Source organism: Trachurus trachurus (assembly GCF_905171665.1).
Source record: "Trachurus trachurus genome assembly, chromosome: 4".
Classification (NCBI taxonomy): domain Eukaryota; kingdom Metazoa; phylum Chordata; class Actinopteri; order Carangiformes; family Carangidae; genus Trachurus; species Trachurus trachurus.
The window spans coordinates 23,891,369-23,909,941 of record NC_139898.1 but is presented as its reverse complement, the minus strand read 5'-3'; the positions used below and the strand labels follow the sequence as shown (position 1 = coordinate 23,909,941).

At 40.6% G+C, this 18,573-nt stretch overlaps 1 protein-coding gene across 1 annotated transcript; it reads left to right on the top strand.

Annotated features, from left to right (window-relative positions):
• The first annotated feature begins 85 nt into the window (after positions 1–85).
• Positions 86–18,071, top strand: LOC310984438 (occludin). Its single transcript, XM_083969654.1, has 9 exons — positions 86–350; positions 4,316–4,913; positions 6,360–6,551; positions 7,277–7,444; positions 12,161–12,321; positions 14,839–15,057; positions 15,771–15,942; positions 16,324–16,365; positions 16,627–18,071. Exons 2-9 carry the CDS (start codon positions 4,329–4,331, stop codon positions 16,723–16,725), a joined length of 1,638 nt encoding a protein of 545 aa, XP_083825780.1. The 5' UTR covers positions 86–350; positions 4,316–4,328; the 3' UTR covers positions 16,726–18,071.
• Positions 18,072–18,573: the final 502 nt, after the last annotated feature.

Genomic DNA, 18,573 nt, shown 5'->3' with positions numbered 1-18,573 from the left:
CGGCATTGCGGCGGTGTGGCTGTTGTGCGGCGGCCTCATCACCGCGGATCTACAGGCGGGACCGAAGCACTTGTTCGGACGGAGACTGTCGCTCCTGCGGAAACCGTTGTCTCTGGTCTCTGTCCGGGACACGAGCGGAGTCCAGCGGAGCCACGACTTTTATAGTTAACCTCAAAGAAAAGAAGTAGTCTGCGGTTAAAAGTCATTATTTTTCATCCGGAAACACATTTTCCTGAGCTTTTCTCAAACTTTCACCACCACAAAGGAGAGTTTTTTTCTTCTTTCTTCTCTCTCACAGGAAACAAGGACCGGACAGAGCAGAAGTTTTCATTCCCCTCACCGACCCTCAGGTAAGGCTGCACTGAAGGTGGATACACCGTTAGATAAACTAAGCTCTACGTTTTAATTCACGTTACTCTGTCAGATTAAACCTGCACAGGTGTGTTAATTAAACTCACTGTAGCTACTCCTGAAAGATTAAAGCGAACACAGCATAAATTAGGCTACTGCAGATTTGTAATTTTCGACAGGTGGGTCCTCCTCATGTTGTTCTCCGAGCACTTTTCATCAATCACCATGCTATAAATGGATAACTGTTTGTTATTGGTAATACACTACTGTATATGTTTGTTTTATATCGTTATATATTTATATATTTGCATATTTTTCTAATAAAAAAACAAACAAAAAACTTTTATGCTGCAATGTTACTGTAACAACCAAATTTCCCATGTGTGGGATAAATAAACTGTCTAAAAAATGACGTCACAGATGACATATTTACCCCATATATAGGCTACTGCAAATCTGAGGATTTAGGAGTTAAATTCACTTGTGTCAAAGACAGACACCACCCGTGATCACAAACAACCTAAACCCCCACAACCTTCAATCTGTTCAATATTTTGATTTGTGTTACAGATCAATCGCTGTTGTATCGACACAGTTTTATTAGGTAGAAAAACGCACTCAAATGCAACAGCAGTGCAATAAATGAAGGTTATATTATTCAGTTTTTGTTTTGTTTGTTTAAAGATATTAATCTTAGTTTGTAGAAGATGTAGTTTGTGGTTCTGTTTGACTTCACTGCATTGCATAACACTGAAAGGTGTTTCTGAGACTTAGACTAGTATTTTCGTCCATACTCAGTGACTCTCGCTTTGGGTTTATTGTGAGTTTATTATTGTGATTTTTCACTGGGTTGGTTTTTTGGCAGGATGTCTTGGCTGACTCCTGTGTGTTTGTCAGTGGGTCCCGGCCTACATGGGGCAAGGGGCCTAATTGTTTTTGACAGATGTGAGACATGTGACTGTTTGACTGGAATTCCATTATCAGCAGCAGATGATAGAGTCTCTGTGTTGTAGTGGAGCTCAGGCTGCGGCTGGTGGGTGTCTGACCTGACCTGTGACTGTCGGCCAAACACTGAGCTTTTTGCCCAGCTTGAGCATTTGTGAGCCATTGCTAGACAAACAGACTGTACTACCACTACAATGACTACTATTACAACTACTGCTACTGCTCCTGCTGCTGCTGCTGCTGCTGCTGCTACTGTGACTCCTTCTTTTTCTACTATTTTACAGCAAGTGCTTTGAGTTAAAGTAGGCTACACTAGGCTTCCCCAAATCAATCATTATGGTTTTGTGCACATCTTTTTTTCTCCACCTGGTCGAGCTGATTCTTTTCGTTGTAAACAAATCTAGTGATCATCGCTAATAGACTATGGATAAATAGGTAAAACTACTATTTTACAGTCAGTATTTAACAGAAAAGTATTTGCACATCCAAAAGGTTAGATGCAGGTGCGTAGGAAAACGTCTCTCACGTCTTGAGATAAGGAAAAAGAAGATCCTGCAACACTGCTCTTGCAAGCCATCACCTTTTAATAATGAAATCTGACGTTTCTGTCCTACGTTTCAGTCAGTTTTCATTATTAAAAGGTGATGGTTTGCAAGAGCAGTGTTGCGGCATCTTCCTTTTCGCAATAAGAGTTTCCAACAGTACACTCATCAGATGTCTTTTCTGTCTGTCCAAATCCCAAAACATTCAGTGTATTGTAATGTTAATACAAAAACAAACGTCAAATTCATTCAGAAATTCGAGAAGCTGGAACGTGGAACCACAAAATTTGCCTTTGTCTTGTTTGACATGTTTAGGTGAGTTAAAAATTTTGATTTAGAAGATTTTAAATCCAAAAGAAGAGCCAGCATGAGTTTTAAATATCGTATTTTGTTTGACAGTTTTGTGGTGGCAATAAGTAGTTTGTAGCTTCTGGAAACTAAATACCTTGACCCTCAGATTGCTTCCTGCCAGTTACTGACATCATTAACACTGCAGTAGTAGGAAATAAACGTGGAGCCAGTGGTTTGCGGTATACAGCCTGTTGATCAACAATAAAGACACCTGACACCGCTGCACACACTTCACCCATCCACCTGTCCTCCCCTCTCTCTGTCTCGTTCCCCTCTGACTCCACTCAGGAGCAGCACAGAGGAGCCCTTGTTTGATCCTCCCTGGACAGTGCCTCAGTTCTCTTTTTCCTTTCTTTCCCTTTTTTTTTTTTTTTTTTACCCCCGACTCCATGGCAACACTGTTCCCGTGACGAACAGCCTTGACTTTTGCCCCTCCTGCTCCCAAAACAAAGGCAAAAGTTATGGAGGGATGGAGCGAAGAAGGAGGGTGGGGGAGAGTTGGGGGACAGCGGGAGGGCGGATCGTGGAGGGGGATGAAGGATATGGAGGAATGAGGGAGGGAATAATGGGAAGGTGTCTGGGATGGAGGCTCCGAGGCGAGACCTCCGCCGCTGTGTGTGCCAGAGTCCCATAAAGATAGGAGAGTTATTACCCAGGACTGTAGACTGTGGGCAGTGCCAGGGACTGTGTCTCTGTCTGTGAGTCGAAAAGTCTGAATGAGCCGTCGTCTTGGCCATTACCTCAGTCACAAGATGCCTGCAGAGGAGAGAGACCCTGAAAAAGGCATTCTTGTTGTTGTTGTTTTTTTTTAAAACAGCATATGCTTGAATCAAAGTGTGCTCACAAATATTCTTTTTTAAACAAATTTCTCGATTTAATAATTTTGTATATAAATAATATTAAAAAAAGGACAAATCAGCAAAGGCTCCCTATGATTTTTTATTTGGCAACGTTTAAACGTTTCAATCTGAAGATTTCTTGTCCTTTTTTTTGTAATTTTGCACTTTTTAGTTCTGCACCTGCACATAGCCCTTTATGGCTGTGCATACTCTTTGCCCTCTTTATTTATAATATTGAATAAATGCCTTCACATAGTCCCGTATGTGACATATTCAACAATATATTGCGCCACTAACAGTGCAAAACCCAATGGATGAATTTACAGCAATGTGAAACAGAGATAAGCAGCAATGATTTATATTTTGAAGCTGTAACCAGCAATTAATAATAAAAAAAAAAAACACAAATCAATAAACAAACTATTTCTGTCCATCAATCACCGTGCTTCCCTATTTATGTGGTGTATGAGCAGATAAAATGCACTCAGCAGCATTGTGCTGCTCATATCAGGCAGAGATTAGGGTTGGAAAATAACAATTGCAATATTTAGTTTGTCCTCACAGTAACTTTGTCCTGCTGTTTCTGTGTCTTTTCCCTCCAACTTGTAGGCAGCCCACTCCCAATTGGGCTCTGTGTAGAAGAAAGGCCATTGTTAAGCCACTGTGGCCTTGGATATGTCTGTGTAAAAGTATGTAGCAGAACAGAAAGAAACCAAAATCTGTCGCTGGAGGGAGGGATGTGAAATGTTCAAAGTCCTAGTAGCTGGACACTGTGGAGGCTGGAGAGAGACTCGCACAGCCTGCAAAGAGGCAAAAAAGAAAGTATTGTTTGGCTGCGCTGTCCGTCCTGGTACCGACATCTCCACAGTGATTTTGACTTTAATGGTGCAGGCAGAGACCTCAAAGCTAAGGTTATTCCTCTGATGTTTCTATTTTCCCTTTTAACATAGACCAGCAGCAGGTATGATTATGATGAGTGATAAACACTCAGTGAAACCCGATACAGTCAACCTGACAGAGTGAAACTGCCTAACTTGTACACTCATAAATCACACTCCCTTCGAAATGGTAAAACATTTACACTGCTCCGTTACTAAGCCTCATTACCGTAGACAGTCCCGCCTAACTCTCCCATATCTCTCCTCTCCACGTAACATTATTGACTCATATCAGTGCAGCTGAAAAACAGAGCTGCACAGCTTTTTTCCCAGCACTTTGTGTGGTACATTCTGCTCTCTCTGCTCACAAACTCTTTGTTTTGCTGTTGTTGTTTCTTCACCGTTCCAGGCGTCTTTGAGCGATGTTTGACAAGCAGCACTACGAGAGTCCGCCTGTTTACAGCCCTCCTTTCACCGCTCCATCCAACAACGGCTATGGCCCTGCAGGGAGCTTCCAGGGCCCCCAGAGCGACTACAACGCCTATCCACCTCCGCCGGGATCTTACTACATTGAGGACAAACCGCAGCACTTCTACAAATGGCAGTCGCCTCCTGGGATCATCAAGGCCATGATGGCTACGGTGATCGTGCTGTGTGTGGCCATATTTGCCTGTGTGGCCTCCACGCTCATGTGGGACATGCAGTATGGATACGGCGGCGGTATGGGTTACGGTTACGGTTCTGGGATGGGCTACGGCAGCGGATACACTGGGGGCGGCTATGGGTCAGGATACGGAGGATACGGGAGTTACGGAGGCTACGGGGGTTATGGAGGCTCCTACATCTCGCCATACTCGGCCAAAACCACCATGATCGGCATGGCAGCCGTGACCTTCATAGCAGCTCTGGCTTTCTTCATCGCTAGCTTCTCTAAATCCAACATGGTCCGCAGCAGGAAGTTCTTTCTGGTCCTCCTGGTCACCAGTATCATCATGGCTCTCCTGCAGGTAAACCCCAATAAATCTCCACTTCCACATTTTTGTTATTTATGGAGTTTATGATTTACCATCTGGGGTACAATAGCACAAATATTCCAAAAAGCACAATGGCGTTCAAGCAGAACACAGATAACACAGACTAAATACCAACCTTGACAGTGGTTCTGCTCCTCTGTCATGACATTTGTACCTATAATAATATAGCTGGAGTTTTATTTCTCCAGAGGGAGGCCGAGTAAAAATTTGTCGAGTTTTTTTATATTGTTGATTTTTGTGCTTTGTCCTGTTTTAAGAAAGCCCATGTATGCTGGGACAGGCATTGCAAACTAGCTTAGGAGCTGGTATGTTATGGTGTTAACTCATCACTTGAGTCAGGACATTTGGACATCTAGATTAGAAAACACGAATTACAAAAACAAACACAAACTTCACATAACCATCTTTCTAAAACAGCTCAAATATTTTGTTATGATCCATCTAAAAGGGATTTCAGGCAGCTGGAGGAAAGTATTCTTAGGTCAGTGTATAATGGCAATTCATTTTCAGTTTCACCTACATTACACGTAGCACACGTAGATTTTGCTGAGCTTTGTTTAGACTTTGTTCTTATTCTTTAATGTAACTCTTATACAACATGTTGAGGGATTTGACATTCACCTTACATCAGTAGCAACCCATGAGCAATTTCCAGTTGTCACAATATTTGGAGTTTCCCAATCATCCCACAATCCCACATCCAATCAGTGAGAAATGTTGTCAACACTGAGCTCTGTTATGAATGGTATTCAAATTCAAAAACCTCAAATACCAGAAATATAATCTTAAACACAAGACTGTGTACACAGAGTTGAACTGAAGTTTCACTTGTTGACTTGGTTAGTGCATGCTCATACAGATGTTCATCTAAGATCGCACCCAGGTGTATTAAATGATTAGTTAGCTTAGTCTCTCTGGGACCCAGTCACACTACTGGGGGTTTACACTTACCTATAGTGAATGTATATGGATACAAAAATCTTTAACTCTTTGCTTTTTATTTCTTTTTACATGTGAAGACTTTCTTTTCTGTTGCTTTTAGGTCATTTTGAAAATCTATAAACAGAGTTTACATGGTTTCCTCAAACCAGCGAGAGAGTACATAATCAAATTCAGTGTCGAATCGATGAAGGTAGAACATTTACCATACTAATAAATCACCAATAAGATATTGAAGTCTCAACTAACAAAGCTTGAGTAAGTATGAATAAAAAACATTAGAGCGTAGCCCAGAGTCAAGCAGCTTGTTGTCCTGTACCCTTTGTACTCACAGTACGTTCACTTGAGTTGATATGATTGCTGCTGTCCTCAGATAATCTGACAGCGCTGTCTTAATCGTATTTGATTTAAATACTGACGAGTTGCACTAACTTTTTCATAATTGTTAATATTTACATGACTGTCCTGTTTCTTTTTCAGGGCATTATAAGCATCGTGTACATTGTCGGAGTGAACCCCATGGCCCAGGGCTCGTCCAGTATGATGTACAATCCGATGCTCATGATGTGCCAGAACCTCTATCAGACCAGCTACTCACAGATGGGTGGAGTGGGAGGCTTTCCCATCTACAACCAGTACCTCTACCATTACTGCTTTGTGGACCCACAGGAGGTTTGTTGTTTTCCCTGACCCTATTTTGCAGAATAGAATAAAATAGAATAGTACTTTATTAATCCTTTGCAGGAAATTGTTGTTTCACAGCAGCTCCAATAGAACAGAATAAAAGATACAGATACGATAATTAGGATAATAAAATAACTCAGGCTAGCAATAATATTAAGGATACAATAACAAAATCTCTATAAAATTATAAGGAGACAAAACATATTTACAGTAATTCAGTTAGTGAACAATTAGTGAACAGTCAGTCAAGTCAGTTAGTAAGTTAGATGAACAATTGTGCAATGTAATTTAATGTACAAGTGCGGTGTGCAGCTCTTTAATAATAATTATCATTATACTGTATTAAAGAGTCTGATGGCTGCTGGCCATCAGTCTTTATATCAAGGGCATCACAATAATAAGATCATTTTATATTTGTTTAAATTTTGGCATCAATTGTAATACTTTTATTCAGAATTGCTTCATAGACAGGGTGTATTGTACTACAGCCCCTGTGTTATTAGCCCTGCACTCCTTTTTGGAGGTATCTTCTCTGAAGCATTTGTGATATTTGTGGTGCATGGGGCCATAGTTTGTGATAATATGTATTTCTCCCAGTGACGTCACACATGTGTATTAGTGAACTTCTTGTCCCAGGATAAACCAGCTTTATCTCGGAGCTTATCTACTTGAGGTCTTTCCAAATTTCATTGTCCATGTTTTTGCTTTTCTAGGGAGTTGCCATGGTGTGTGGATTCCTGGTCGTAATCGCTTGGGGTGTTGCAGCCTTCTTTGCACAAAGGACTAGAGGGAAGATCTGGCGCTATGGGAAACCAAACATCTACTGGGAGGAGCCTCTCGTCGGAGGGAAGGCCTCAGAGGGCAGAGATGTAGAGGAATGGGTAAGAGACAACGGGAGGGTAGTCACAGTTTAATAAGACTGGGTTTACGTGGGATTTACGAAAAAAAAAAAAAAAATCACATTTTGACCCAAACTGACCTGGAGTTCGTGCATGCACAGCTTGCAGTCAAATGAACAGGGTTACAAAGAGTTTAAATCCAGCCTACTGAAGCTTGATGGGACGCAGTGTTCAGGGGTTCAGATTTGATTAGAAGATGAAGTGATCAACTTTGGTGCTTTTTTTCTGCACAGAAGATTCTGCTGCCAAAGCCGACTGACATACGTTTTCCCCCTCTGGTTACCAAAGCAGGTGACTTGTTGCCATGTGTCAAATTAGTCTCCACCCATTTTTTTTTACAGAACCAAAAAGGTTAAGTAAGGAGGTCAGCATTGAGGTTAGTCATCCCAGCAGGTAGGGTAGTCATCTGTTATAAAGACAGGTTCGGTGATTGTGGTGATGCAGATGCAGTAAATAGCTGAAGCTGACACTTGCACATTCCCATGGTTGGTTTGTCTCCCGCTGCGCTATTTTTAATAAAACACGGTGCTCTATATTCAGACACACTTTGAAATGTTATGCACCAGTTTACATCTCTCATGTGATTTAATTGCTCATCTTTATGAGTTTAAAGTCCAACAGCAGCATCATATACAGACTTTTATCCGTTTATAGGATCCAACAGGGCCAGAGTCGCGCTACCACAAGACTGTTTCCTCCGTCATTTGGTTCAGGTCAGGGCTGATAGCAGTCGGTGATTGTTTACTCATGGCCTACTACCTGGTTTCACTCTGAGTAATCATTAACCTCCTGAAGATAGTAGGCAGGCAGGTGGTTTCTAGAGAGCCTAACCTGGGGTTTTTAAATGTCCACATTACTCCAGTCATATGTGACTGTTACTGGCAATAATATTGGTTGATTATTGACTCGATCTGCCTCTTTTCAAATGATGCTTGTTGACACCGTGGATGACAATGAGTTAACATCAAAAGCTTAAGTTTGAAGTTTAATTAATTGCCAGAAACAACACTGGTTAGATTGAAACACCGGCACATTTTTGCAATTTGTTCTGAGCAATTTATTTTGTATTATATCTTAAAAAACAACCTATAATATGGGTCTGAAATGATTCTTCCTCTCCAATACATAGTGTTTGGTCAAACGTTGTGCATGTGAGTTCAGAAACACAAGTCAATACATCCAGACACATTGCAAGAAGTAAATGCATATCATTTGTGAAAGGAATACAAACAATCAACACTTTACCATATGCATTCCTTAATATAAATGCAAGAAAACAATTAACAACAGAGAAAATGCATGGTCACAAAGGTACTGTGAGTTATGTAAAGCAAGCGTTGATTGTTTGTGTGCTAAGCTTTTAGACCATGCCAACAACATTTCTTTCTTCAGGATTTAATTACGGTGATGAGAGGCAAAGCTAAACATCCCTAGCCCTCCATGCCCTGCTGGTTGTAATAAGCATTATGACTTACAGGAGTCAGAATGACGAGCTTAGCTTTTTTTGATATGATCAGATTTGTCAGTTAAGGTTGCATTGAGTCACAGTGGATCTTTTACCCTGACTGAGAAAGGAAAGACTGAACAGACATGGTGTTATGTTGGATTATATAGAGCTGTTTGTTTATGAGAGAGCTTGTCATTGTCTACTGTAGAACATGGCATCATGCATGCAGAGGTATACGAGCAGGGCAGAGGAGATGAGACAAGCCCAGAGTGAAGTCTGCTTGCTGATGTCATCGCACTTATTGTAGGTACACCACACTAATGAACTGTACAACGCTTCTGCATTTAGAAACTTTACAAATCCAGATTTTATTCTGCTGTAAAAAGAGTAAGAAATTTGTTGTGGTATTATAAGGGTTGGGTAAAAGGGCAAAGATTTTGCAAGGAAAAAAAATCTGAGAAGATTTCATGACATAATTTTTTGTGCAAAGATTAAAAGATAATAATCTATGTAGGTTGTGAAATGAAAAGTGGGTTAGACAAAGTGTGTCATTATTGTATTGCCACGTTAACTGTATGGCCTACATACATATGTTATCTTTGTAAACAAATGGGACACTTAGCGTGGAAAGGTTTTCGCCGCCTTGTCCTCGTGTCCTCATATTTCCAATGATCTACTCGTGTTTTTTCCTTCGTTGCTGCGCTACCTTGGTCTGCACCACAGAGTGAGTCATCAGGCTTGTTTGGCTCCTTTAAGCACAAGGCCAGTAACAGTCTAAGGCAGTGGTTGGTGTTTGAGATTGGACCCATCTCTGTTGCTGAGCACGGGGAGGCCTGGCTCGCTCTGATGACCTCACACACAGGCCTCATTCAGCTCACCCGGTAGATGGGGGGGGGGGCTGCATTGTGTCTGCTGCATGAGGTCATCAAGAGTTGGTTTCTGCATGGCCGTCTGTGCATTGCAGACACTGAAGTGCTACACAAATGTAGAGTGAAAAGCATCCTGGACTTGCCCTATAGCCTTGGATTAAAACACGAATTGCAGAGAGTGACTCTGATTGGTTGTATAACAGGAATTTATCTTATTACAATTTTGTCTGACCGAAAGTGTGTTTGATTTTGTATATTCCAAACAGGTTTAGTCAAACATATTTCTATGTGACAGGAAAAGAGAGGAATATATGTCCAAAATAACAACAAAGTATAGCATTTAGATTAAAAGACTACTACTACTACTACTACTACTAAAAGGGTAATTTAAATAATAAACCTGGTCCGATTAAATGATGCTGTACATAATTTTACAAGTTTTATCTGGGAAATTAAAAAGATATTATGTTATTTGTTGATCTGCATTGCCTCAAATCCAGGCTTTTAAATATTTCTGTTACTGGTGGTGTGCAACATAAATTGCTGAAAATGTTTAAACTAGTTTCACAGCATGCATCTTTGGTGAAACACAAACAGTTAATAGTGTTTTTTTTTTTTTTTTAATATTAAGTTAAACATCTTACATAAATTTTTGGTTGGTTTCAACCCGTCTCCATCTTGACACTGTCCTCGCCTCTGCTCTTCTTCCTGTTATTCTTTTATTACACGTCTCCCTCACTTTGTCTCTTCCACACTTTCATTCTTTCCATCTCCCTCTTCATTCCTTCCCCAGCTCATCAACATTCACCTCTCTGTCTCCATGTGTCTCTTTCCCTCCTTGCTTTGGCTCCATGGTCCATGACACTCACACACTCTCTGCTCCCGGTCCAGCAGCTGCTCTGCTGCACACTCACGGGGCATTGTTGGGATTCTTACATGAACTTTGCTGCTGTTCAAATGGGCCTCTCTCCTGCAGCTGCAAGTAGGGCAGCTCTCCTCTCCTCTCCTCCACCCACAGTGATTATTGTTTTTTAGGGGGCTAGGCTGATGTTCAGATCTGCTCCTGCACTGTGAGGAATTTAGGAGCTCGCTCAGTAAAGCACCACCCAAGAAAACACCAGAGAGGATGTTTTGTAAAGGTTCCCAGGGTTGGAGAATAGTAAATTCTCATCTCTGACCAGCGCCCAAAAGAAATGTTTGCTTCACTAAACAAGGCCTGGTGTTGAATACTCTAGTGCTAGTAAATATTCTTAGTCACTCCGCAGCAGCAGTAAATGTCCTAAGTCCTATTTCAGAGGACATATGTGTTTTTAAAAATATCATCTCCCTATTTTGTGTAGAAAGACAAATATTGCTCACCTAGATTTTGAGTTTGATATAAAACCTTTTCTCTGGGCAACAAATTGAATCGAAGGCAACTGGACTTGTATTTGTCCAGTAGCCTTCAATTCAGTTTGTTGCCCATAGATAACGATGACCTAGATGAATGAGAATATCCACAGAAATATAAAACCTTCTTTCTCATTTATACAGTTAATAATCACACTGTTTGCGTCGTATTTAAAGGGGCTTACACCCATAGAGTTTCAGTTAGTTTTCAGCACAGCACAGAAACAATAGGACCTGTTTAAAATCTCGACTGCACTGCTTTGTGTGAGAGATTTGGTTTGATTGATAAATCTACTGGAAGAAACAGTGACCCCCTTCCTGAGACCTTCATTGTGAGGAGTTCCCTCATGTTGACCATCTGTCCTGACAGGAAGGACTTGGAAACACAGATTAAAGCGAACATTTTTACATGCATACGCTGTGTCCTTTTGTTTGAAGAAAATGAAGACGTAGCACGTCCGTCCCAGGTGTTCATGAAGATGAGAAATAACGAATAAGTGAAAAGCAAAGCTGGAATTAATGCCTCTTATTTTCTGTGTGAATCCTTATGACTAATCGATTTAGGTTATTAAGCCATTAGAAACGGGACTGCAATCAGATGCTATGAACAATGAAATTGTTTTACAGTCTCAAAGCTGTTGGTTGTTTATGGTTACTGTTGGGGTTATTTTACAATTAGCTATTAGTCATCCTTTGTTTTAATCCTCTTGACCTTTTCGAGCACCAATCAGATAACCCACATTTCACTGAGTAGGTGGACTGTGCCATTCAATTTCATGCCTCACTGCTCTCTCAAACTTTAAGTGCTAATTACCATACTTTTGTCTCTGGTGTAGAGATGGCTTCCCCTTTCTCCTTAAGTCAAGATGGTTTCTTGAACAGGATGTCAGTCAGTAAAATGAGCCTGTGGTGGGTCCTGTTCTTTGTAAGTGCTATGATTGTTTGTTTGTGTTTGCTGAGTCTGTTCCTTGTGTTTTTTCCTGCCTGCTGTAGGTGAACAATGTGGAGGAAAGCTGCAGCGTTCAGGACGCCCCGACCGTGCTGGTGTCCGAGAAGGGAGGCGGGCTGCTCAACGCCTCAGCGAACAGTGTCATCTCCTACCCCCCAGCCAAGATGGACAGCGGCTCCTATAACGGAGACACCGTTGACAACGAGTGGGTGACCATGTTTTCTCAGCAAACTTCTTTGTTTTTGTAGTTAAAATTTTGTTGGGGTTTAAACAAATTTGGCATATGCTGCATATATACATTCTCTATTCCATATTGAAGCTGTAAAGTTCCTTGTTTAACATCGTCTTTAATAAGAATGATGCATACTTTAAAAAATGTTTTACTTTAAAGAGGAACTATGCAAGTCCAGTCGCTTTTCTGCTGTTTTGCTAACCCTTCTCCTGGCCATGTGCATTTGTTTACAACAAAGCCGGCGAGAAATCAATCAATAGAGCGGTAGATAACGTTATATATCATATACGATGTTACAACGTCTATATTGTGTAGTCTTACTGTATCTGTCATAAAAAAGAGACTATGGGTTACGAGGGGTGTTTGTGTCGTGGTGCCGCAGCACTGATCTTGGTTTTCAGCCAAGAGAAGCTACGTGGAAGGCAGAGAGCGTCCATTCCCCCTCGTAACAAGTTACAAGTCATTATATAACCATCACAATTACTCCAAAGCTGTTTAATTAAGGTAAAAATCTTGCATAGTTAAGCTTAAAATTCTGCATAGTTCCTCTTTAATTCAGAGAAAGTGGGTCAAAATTCTCAGTCTCCTTTCTACATACAAACCAGATAAACCACATTTGCATACTGTTACTGTACCTACATATACATAGTATATACAACTATCAAATATAAAGGGAAAAGAGGCATTATATTCCAAAATATCTGCCACATAACAGCTGTCTGAACCGTGACACGTCATGCAGGATTAGAAGTTGTATTTTTTTTTAGTTTTCTAACATTAAACTAATATCAAGATAGTTGCTGCAACAATTTTCTCTGTCCACTGTAAATCAAAGACCCCACACAATCGGCCCTGGCTTCAAACACGTGACACACACAAACAATAACTAATCACTGCTCCATTTAAAAGCCCATGAAGACATATTGCCCTACCCACACAAGAGAGCTGTGTGACCTTTGAGCCTTTGTTGGATTAACGTTCACTTGTTTTGTTTTTTCGCTCTCTCATTTTTGTTCAATTCCCTGAGGACAGGAAAAAGCCGGATGTTTATGAACTAATGTTATTTGCTTTTTCTTCAAAGCTTTCAATGATTTTCTGAAGCACCTTATTTTTGTTTGCGTAAATGTCCTCAATACTTTAGTGTGTGTGTGCACTGCTCTGCACAGTTTGTTAACATTAGAAAAACAAGTCTTTGAGAAAGACCTTAGAACAGAGCGTACGGTTAACAAGAGAAAATGAACTAATCCTTTTACACCGCTGTCTCAAAGTACAAAATATTATTATTTTTTGATGATTTCCTCTCTAAGTCAACAGAGCTGGCATTTTCATAAGCTGAAGAATGTAGGCCTTAAGGGCCACTGTGTCCTCTGCCGCTGACATAATGCTGCTGCTGCCCTTTTTTTTTTTGTAAGAACATGTAATATCGGCTCCACTGGATTTGGATTCCTCTACAAATCCCTCCAAACCTACAAAATTGAGCATGTCCTCCCCTGTGTTATTAAAGAGCTCTACCTGCACCCTGCTCTTTGAGAGCCCTCCACATGGCACAGAGTTAAATTGTAGGGCGTGTGCAACAATAATCATTAGTGGTGTCTGTGTCGTCCATATGGTATCTGTCTGAGCCATGTCAGTAAATATTTGTTCAGTCACCGTCTATAATTCAACCATATAGTTCCTCTTGTTATTTATTTAGGTTGTGCTGTTCTTGGAGGTCAATTCAGGTTTCTTGCTAAGAAAATTACACGTCAAGCCAATAATATGTTTACTGTGCTTTATAAAAGTCTGTTAATTCAAACAGCTGCAACATATTTAGCTTACATACACAAGAGTAGTGTCAATCTTCTCAACTTAATCTGCCAAAAAATAAGTATACATTTATTTCTCATATTAATATATGTACAGTATATATATATATATATTTTTTTTTTGAAGAAGAAAAACTTAGCTTCAAAGTTCAAGACAAAAAACAATACAGTCTTATTCACTAGTTGTTTAACAAACAAAAAGTTCTGCTGCTTTTCCAGGATTCTGTAGGAGAGTCATGATTGTATCTGACAGAGCTGATAGCGTCGATGTTTTTCAGAGTCAGAAAGCCTTCATTGTTATTGTAACAGCTGGACAATGAAGAAGTTTTTAGTGCGACTCCACTAAGTGATACAAAAAGTGCAAGATAAAAACTTGAAAAAGTTATAAACAAAAGACCCAACATTTCACATTTACGAGAAAAAAATATGTAGCAGCAGTACATAAATAGATATTGCATAGTCAGTGTATTGCATATTGATAATATTATTGCACTCAGTCGTGCAATTGCATCATCCTTGAGTATTGAGTACTGCGAGAGTTCAGATTCAGATTCTGCCGAGTGAAAAATAGAAAACTATCTCACAGTAAAAAGCTTTTAAAAAGCCTTTAAACTTAACCACTGTCTTTATGGTTATTGCAGGAACAAAACTTTTCTTATAATTATTTTACGCTGCTGTCTTGCAGGTATTCGGAGAGAACCACCAGCCGGCCACCGGAGGTCTTCCCACATGGTGGAAGGACCAGCTCCAGCCCTTCAGAGGAGACGGGCGGAGGCCGCAAACCTTCAGCCAACAGGGGGAAGAGACGCAGACGTAACCCAGAGATGGACGAGTCTCAGTACGAGACCGAGTACACCACAGGAGGAGAGACGGGCAACGAACTCGATGATGAGGAGTGGGAGAGGTGAGAATTAAAGACGACTCCTCGGATGTATCTCTGGATTAAAGGCCAAAATGTCATTAACCAAGAACTCAGGATGTAAATTGCGGTCAAATGCTGTCACTCCCTCAGGATCAGACCTAAATTCACTGATCCGTATCAAACTGTAAGCTCAGAAAATCAGGCTCACATGAGAGCAACTCGATTTACAGGAAGATGCAGCTATAATGTCTTTTTTGGGTTGAAACATGCAAGAGCAGAATAGTAAATAAACAGATGTTTGAAGAACTAACTAAGCATGGAAAAACTAACGGTGTGTATACTCCTTACTATGTCCAGCAGAGTAGTTAATCCTCTAAGGCATGCCTGTTGTTCACATGGGCTGTACTCGGTCATAATGAGAGAATTAGGCCAAAGGTACAAAACGTGGGAGTCGATGTAGTTTATGAGAAAATATTTTATTCAGTTGTGGCTGGACACACCTCAGTTGAGACAAACACAGCCGTGACCGTGGCACCTTGACCTCTGCTGTGTGTTCACGTGGTTCAGCGGTAAACCTGATAGCCTCAGCAAAGGTTGTCACATGTGATTTCAGGTCTTTCTAGTCACCAATGCCGGTATATCTCTGTTGTTGACGTCTGTTTATCTCTCTCTCCTCTTCCGATCTGCATCTGTTATGTCATCTTTCCTCCTTGCTCTCCCTCCTCCTCCTCCTCCTCCTCCTTGTCCTCCTACAGCGTGTATCCAGATATAACGTCTGATGTTCAGCGTCATGAGTACAAGAGAGAGTTTGATGCCGACCTCAGGGAGTACAAGCGCCTCTGTGCTGAGATGGATGACATCAACGATCAGTTGAACAAACTCAGCCGGCAGCTGGACACGCTGGATGAAACCTCGGCCAAATACCAGGTCAGACATGCACAGCACTCACCTCCAAAAGTCACGAGACGGACAGAGCTTAAGCACGATGATCCTTAATCCAAAAAACTGAGGAGTATAAGTAGGGGCAGGATCTCAGATGATGGTATTTCACCCCAAATAAAAAAAAAACAGTTCTGTGGATATGAGTGACATATCAAAATCTGGTTGAGAAATTTGATCATAATCTAAGATAAAGGATTTCAAGTCAAATGTGGGGGTGTAGTTGGCATACCTCAGTTCAATTCTCTAAGACTGACTTCCACTTCCACTTCCAAACACATGTAAAACTGGAAAATACAAGATTCCTTTAATATTCAGTTTAATTCATGTAACAGAGACATGATCATCTTTGTTCCCTAATTTTCTCAGGCTGCAGCAGAGGAATATAACCAACTAAAGGATCTGAAGCAGGTGAGGAAACATCTCTTCATGGCGTTTTGTAAACTTAACTTATTACAAATATTATTAAAGATATTGTTTCTATTTATGGATGCATTTTCAGAGTATGTTCTACAATAGAGCTTCTGTTATTGCTTTATGTTCTCTGTAACCTTGTTCCTAGATGGTCCATGATAGAGCTTTATGGCTGTTTTTTTTTTGTAATGCATATGCATGTGTATACACTGTTGTGCAGAATGAAATTACTCATCTGATCCGTCTCTTGTCCTGTAGACATCAGACTACCGGTCGAAGAAGAAGGAGTGTCGCAGGCTGAGGCACAAACTGTTCCACATCAAGCGCATGGTGAAGCACTACGACAAGACCCACTAGTGAACCCACTGAGTCCCGACTCTCCGCTCTGTGGTCTTACACACCAAACACTCACAGACACGGGCCAAGATACACTCCAAAACACTGCAAAGACTCTGAGGCATGCTGAGACCAAAGTTACCTGAACGCCACCACCTGCATACACTGGATACAGAGGGGCACATTTACATACACACATGCACACACACACACACACACACACACATCGGGACCATAGTGTATTTTAATAATGATAATGATTGGAAAATGAAAACACAAGCCTCAGTTGTAGCCACTTCCACAGCAAACACTGCCATTTTCTTAAAGATCCAGCTCGTTGTGTGCAGTGAGCAACCACTTGAAAGGTTGTTTGAAAGTCGCCTGCCCTTCAGTCACCTGTGATAACACTGTGCTGCGTTCCTGTGGCCGTGTTTGCTCTTCAGACTGGCAACTTTTCTTTGTTTTATCTCCACAGATAAGAGGTGGAACAGTATTGTAGGGAACATAGTGAAGGGTGAAACAGGTTGCTGGGATTGTGTGCGAGCAAATACGCAGGTCCTCTCTCTAACCCTTGGCATGATGTTATCTCTGTTGCAAATGGACTTTAGTTGTGCTTTTCTCATCAGTCAGTGTGTTTGTAACTAACTTCAGTGTCAGTGAAGTTAACTGCTCTCTGTCGGGACCATGTGCGTGTGTTTCTCCCATGTACCAGCTTTTTGATGTTGATACTGACGGACGGTTGTAGATGCAGTGAGACCAAAAAAGGGGATAGACTGGCCAATGAGATACATGACGTTGTGTTATATATATACATTTAATGAATCTTGTGCATACTACATACCAAGAACAAATTTTCAGTATGTATCTTTCTATTAGATTCAGCAGATATCTTAGCATTTGTGATGATGTTATCTGTTATTTGTTTATACTAAAGACCCGTTGTGTTTTGTTTTTTTAATCAGTGCTCATTCAAAACATGCATAAGCTATGCAAAATATTAAAAATAGACTATTTTTATATTGTTTATCATGCATGCTCCTCAACAAACTGGAAAACATGTCTGTGTATAAGCTGAGAGCTTCTTCTCATTTGATTTCTTACCAGTAAAAAATGATCATCGTCAGAAATTTTAGTATTAATCCACTTCATGTGCAAAGTGTTAGGATCTACTGTACGTTTTAAATTGTTCAGACACACCTTTGATTTGTATTTTTATGAAGAACATCCATGTCATTTTACCAAACCATTTGCGAGCCATTTATTTTTGTATGAATTTATTTTCTTTGATGCTATCATAAAATACCTTTTTTTTGTAACTGTATACTTCCATATGGTATGGTGTCTAAAAAAGTATTGAATTCAGTAAGTAATAAACATTTCTAATGCTCTAAAAAAATTGCCACAGATTGTCCATCTCTTGTTTTTCTATTTTCTTGGGGACCCTCCTGGCTCGGAGAATCCTGCAGCTCTGTGCATCTGCAGCTAGCATCCAGCAGGGAGAGCAGGAGGACACAAAGAGCCCAGTAAGTTGAAGTAAGCTGTTACTGCCCTCTTTTGGTAAACAATGTTTAAAGGTCTGTCTCTGTAGCCGTTCAATAGAAAACTCATTTGATGTGTCCTATTGTCCTGTTTTCCAATTCCTGTGATAGACAGTGTGTAGTGCTCTTTATTCTTGCTATTTGTCTATTATAAACCCAGTTTAAACATTTAATGAATCGTTTACAACACACTGCAGTGTTGTATTCAGATAAATGTTCTTCTTGGATCTCTCCAGCTGCTTCACCACCATATAATTTAATTTTCTGTTGTGACTAGCACCATTGTCTTTGTGTATTGTAGGAAAGACCCATACTTGCTATGGATAAATGA

Excerpts from the sequence above, each read along its gene's own strand:
- LOC310984438 (XM_083969654.1), top strand. The coding sequence starts at position 4,329 with ATGTTTGACAAGCAGCACTACGAGAGTCCGCCTGTTTACAGCCCTCCT. Across the intron at positions 7,445-12,160 it reads GCAGAGATGTAGAGGAATGG|GTGAACAATGTGGAGGAAAG; the intron begins GTAAGAGACAAC and ends TGCCTGCTGTAG. Across the intron at positions 15,943-16,323 it reads AAACCTCGGCCAAATACCAG|GCTGCAGCAGAGGAATATAA; the intron begins GTCAGACATGCA and ends TAATTTTCTCAG.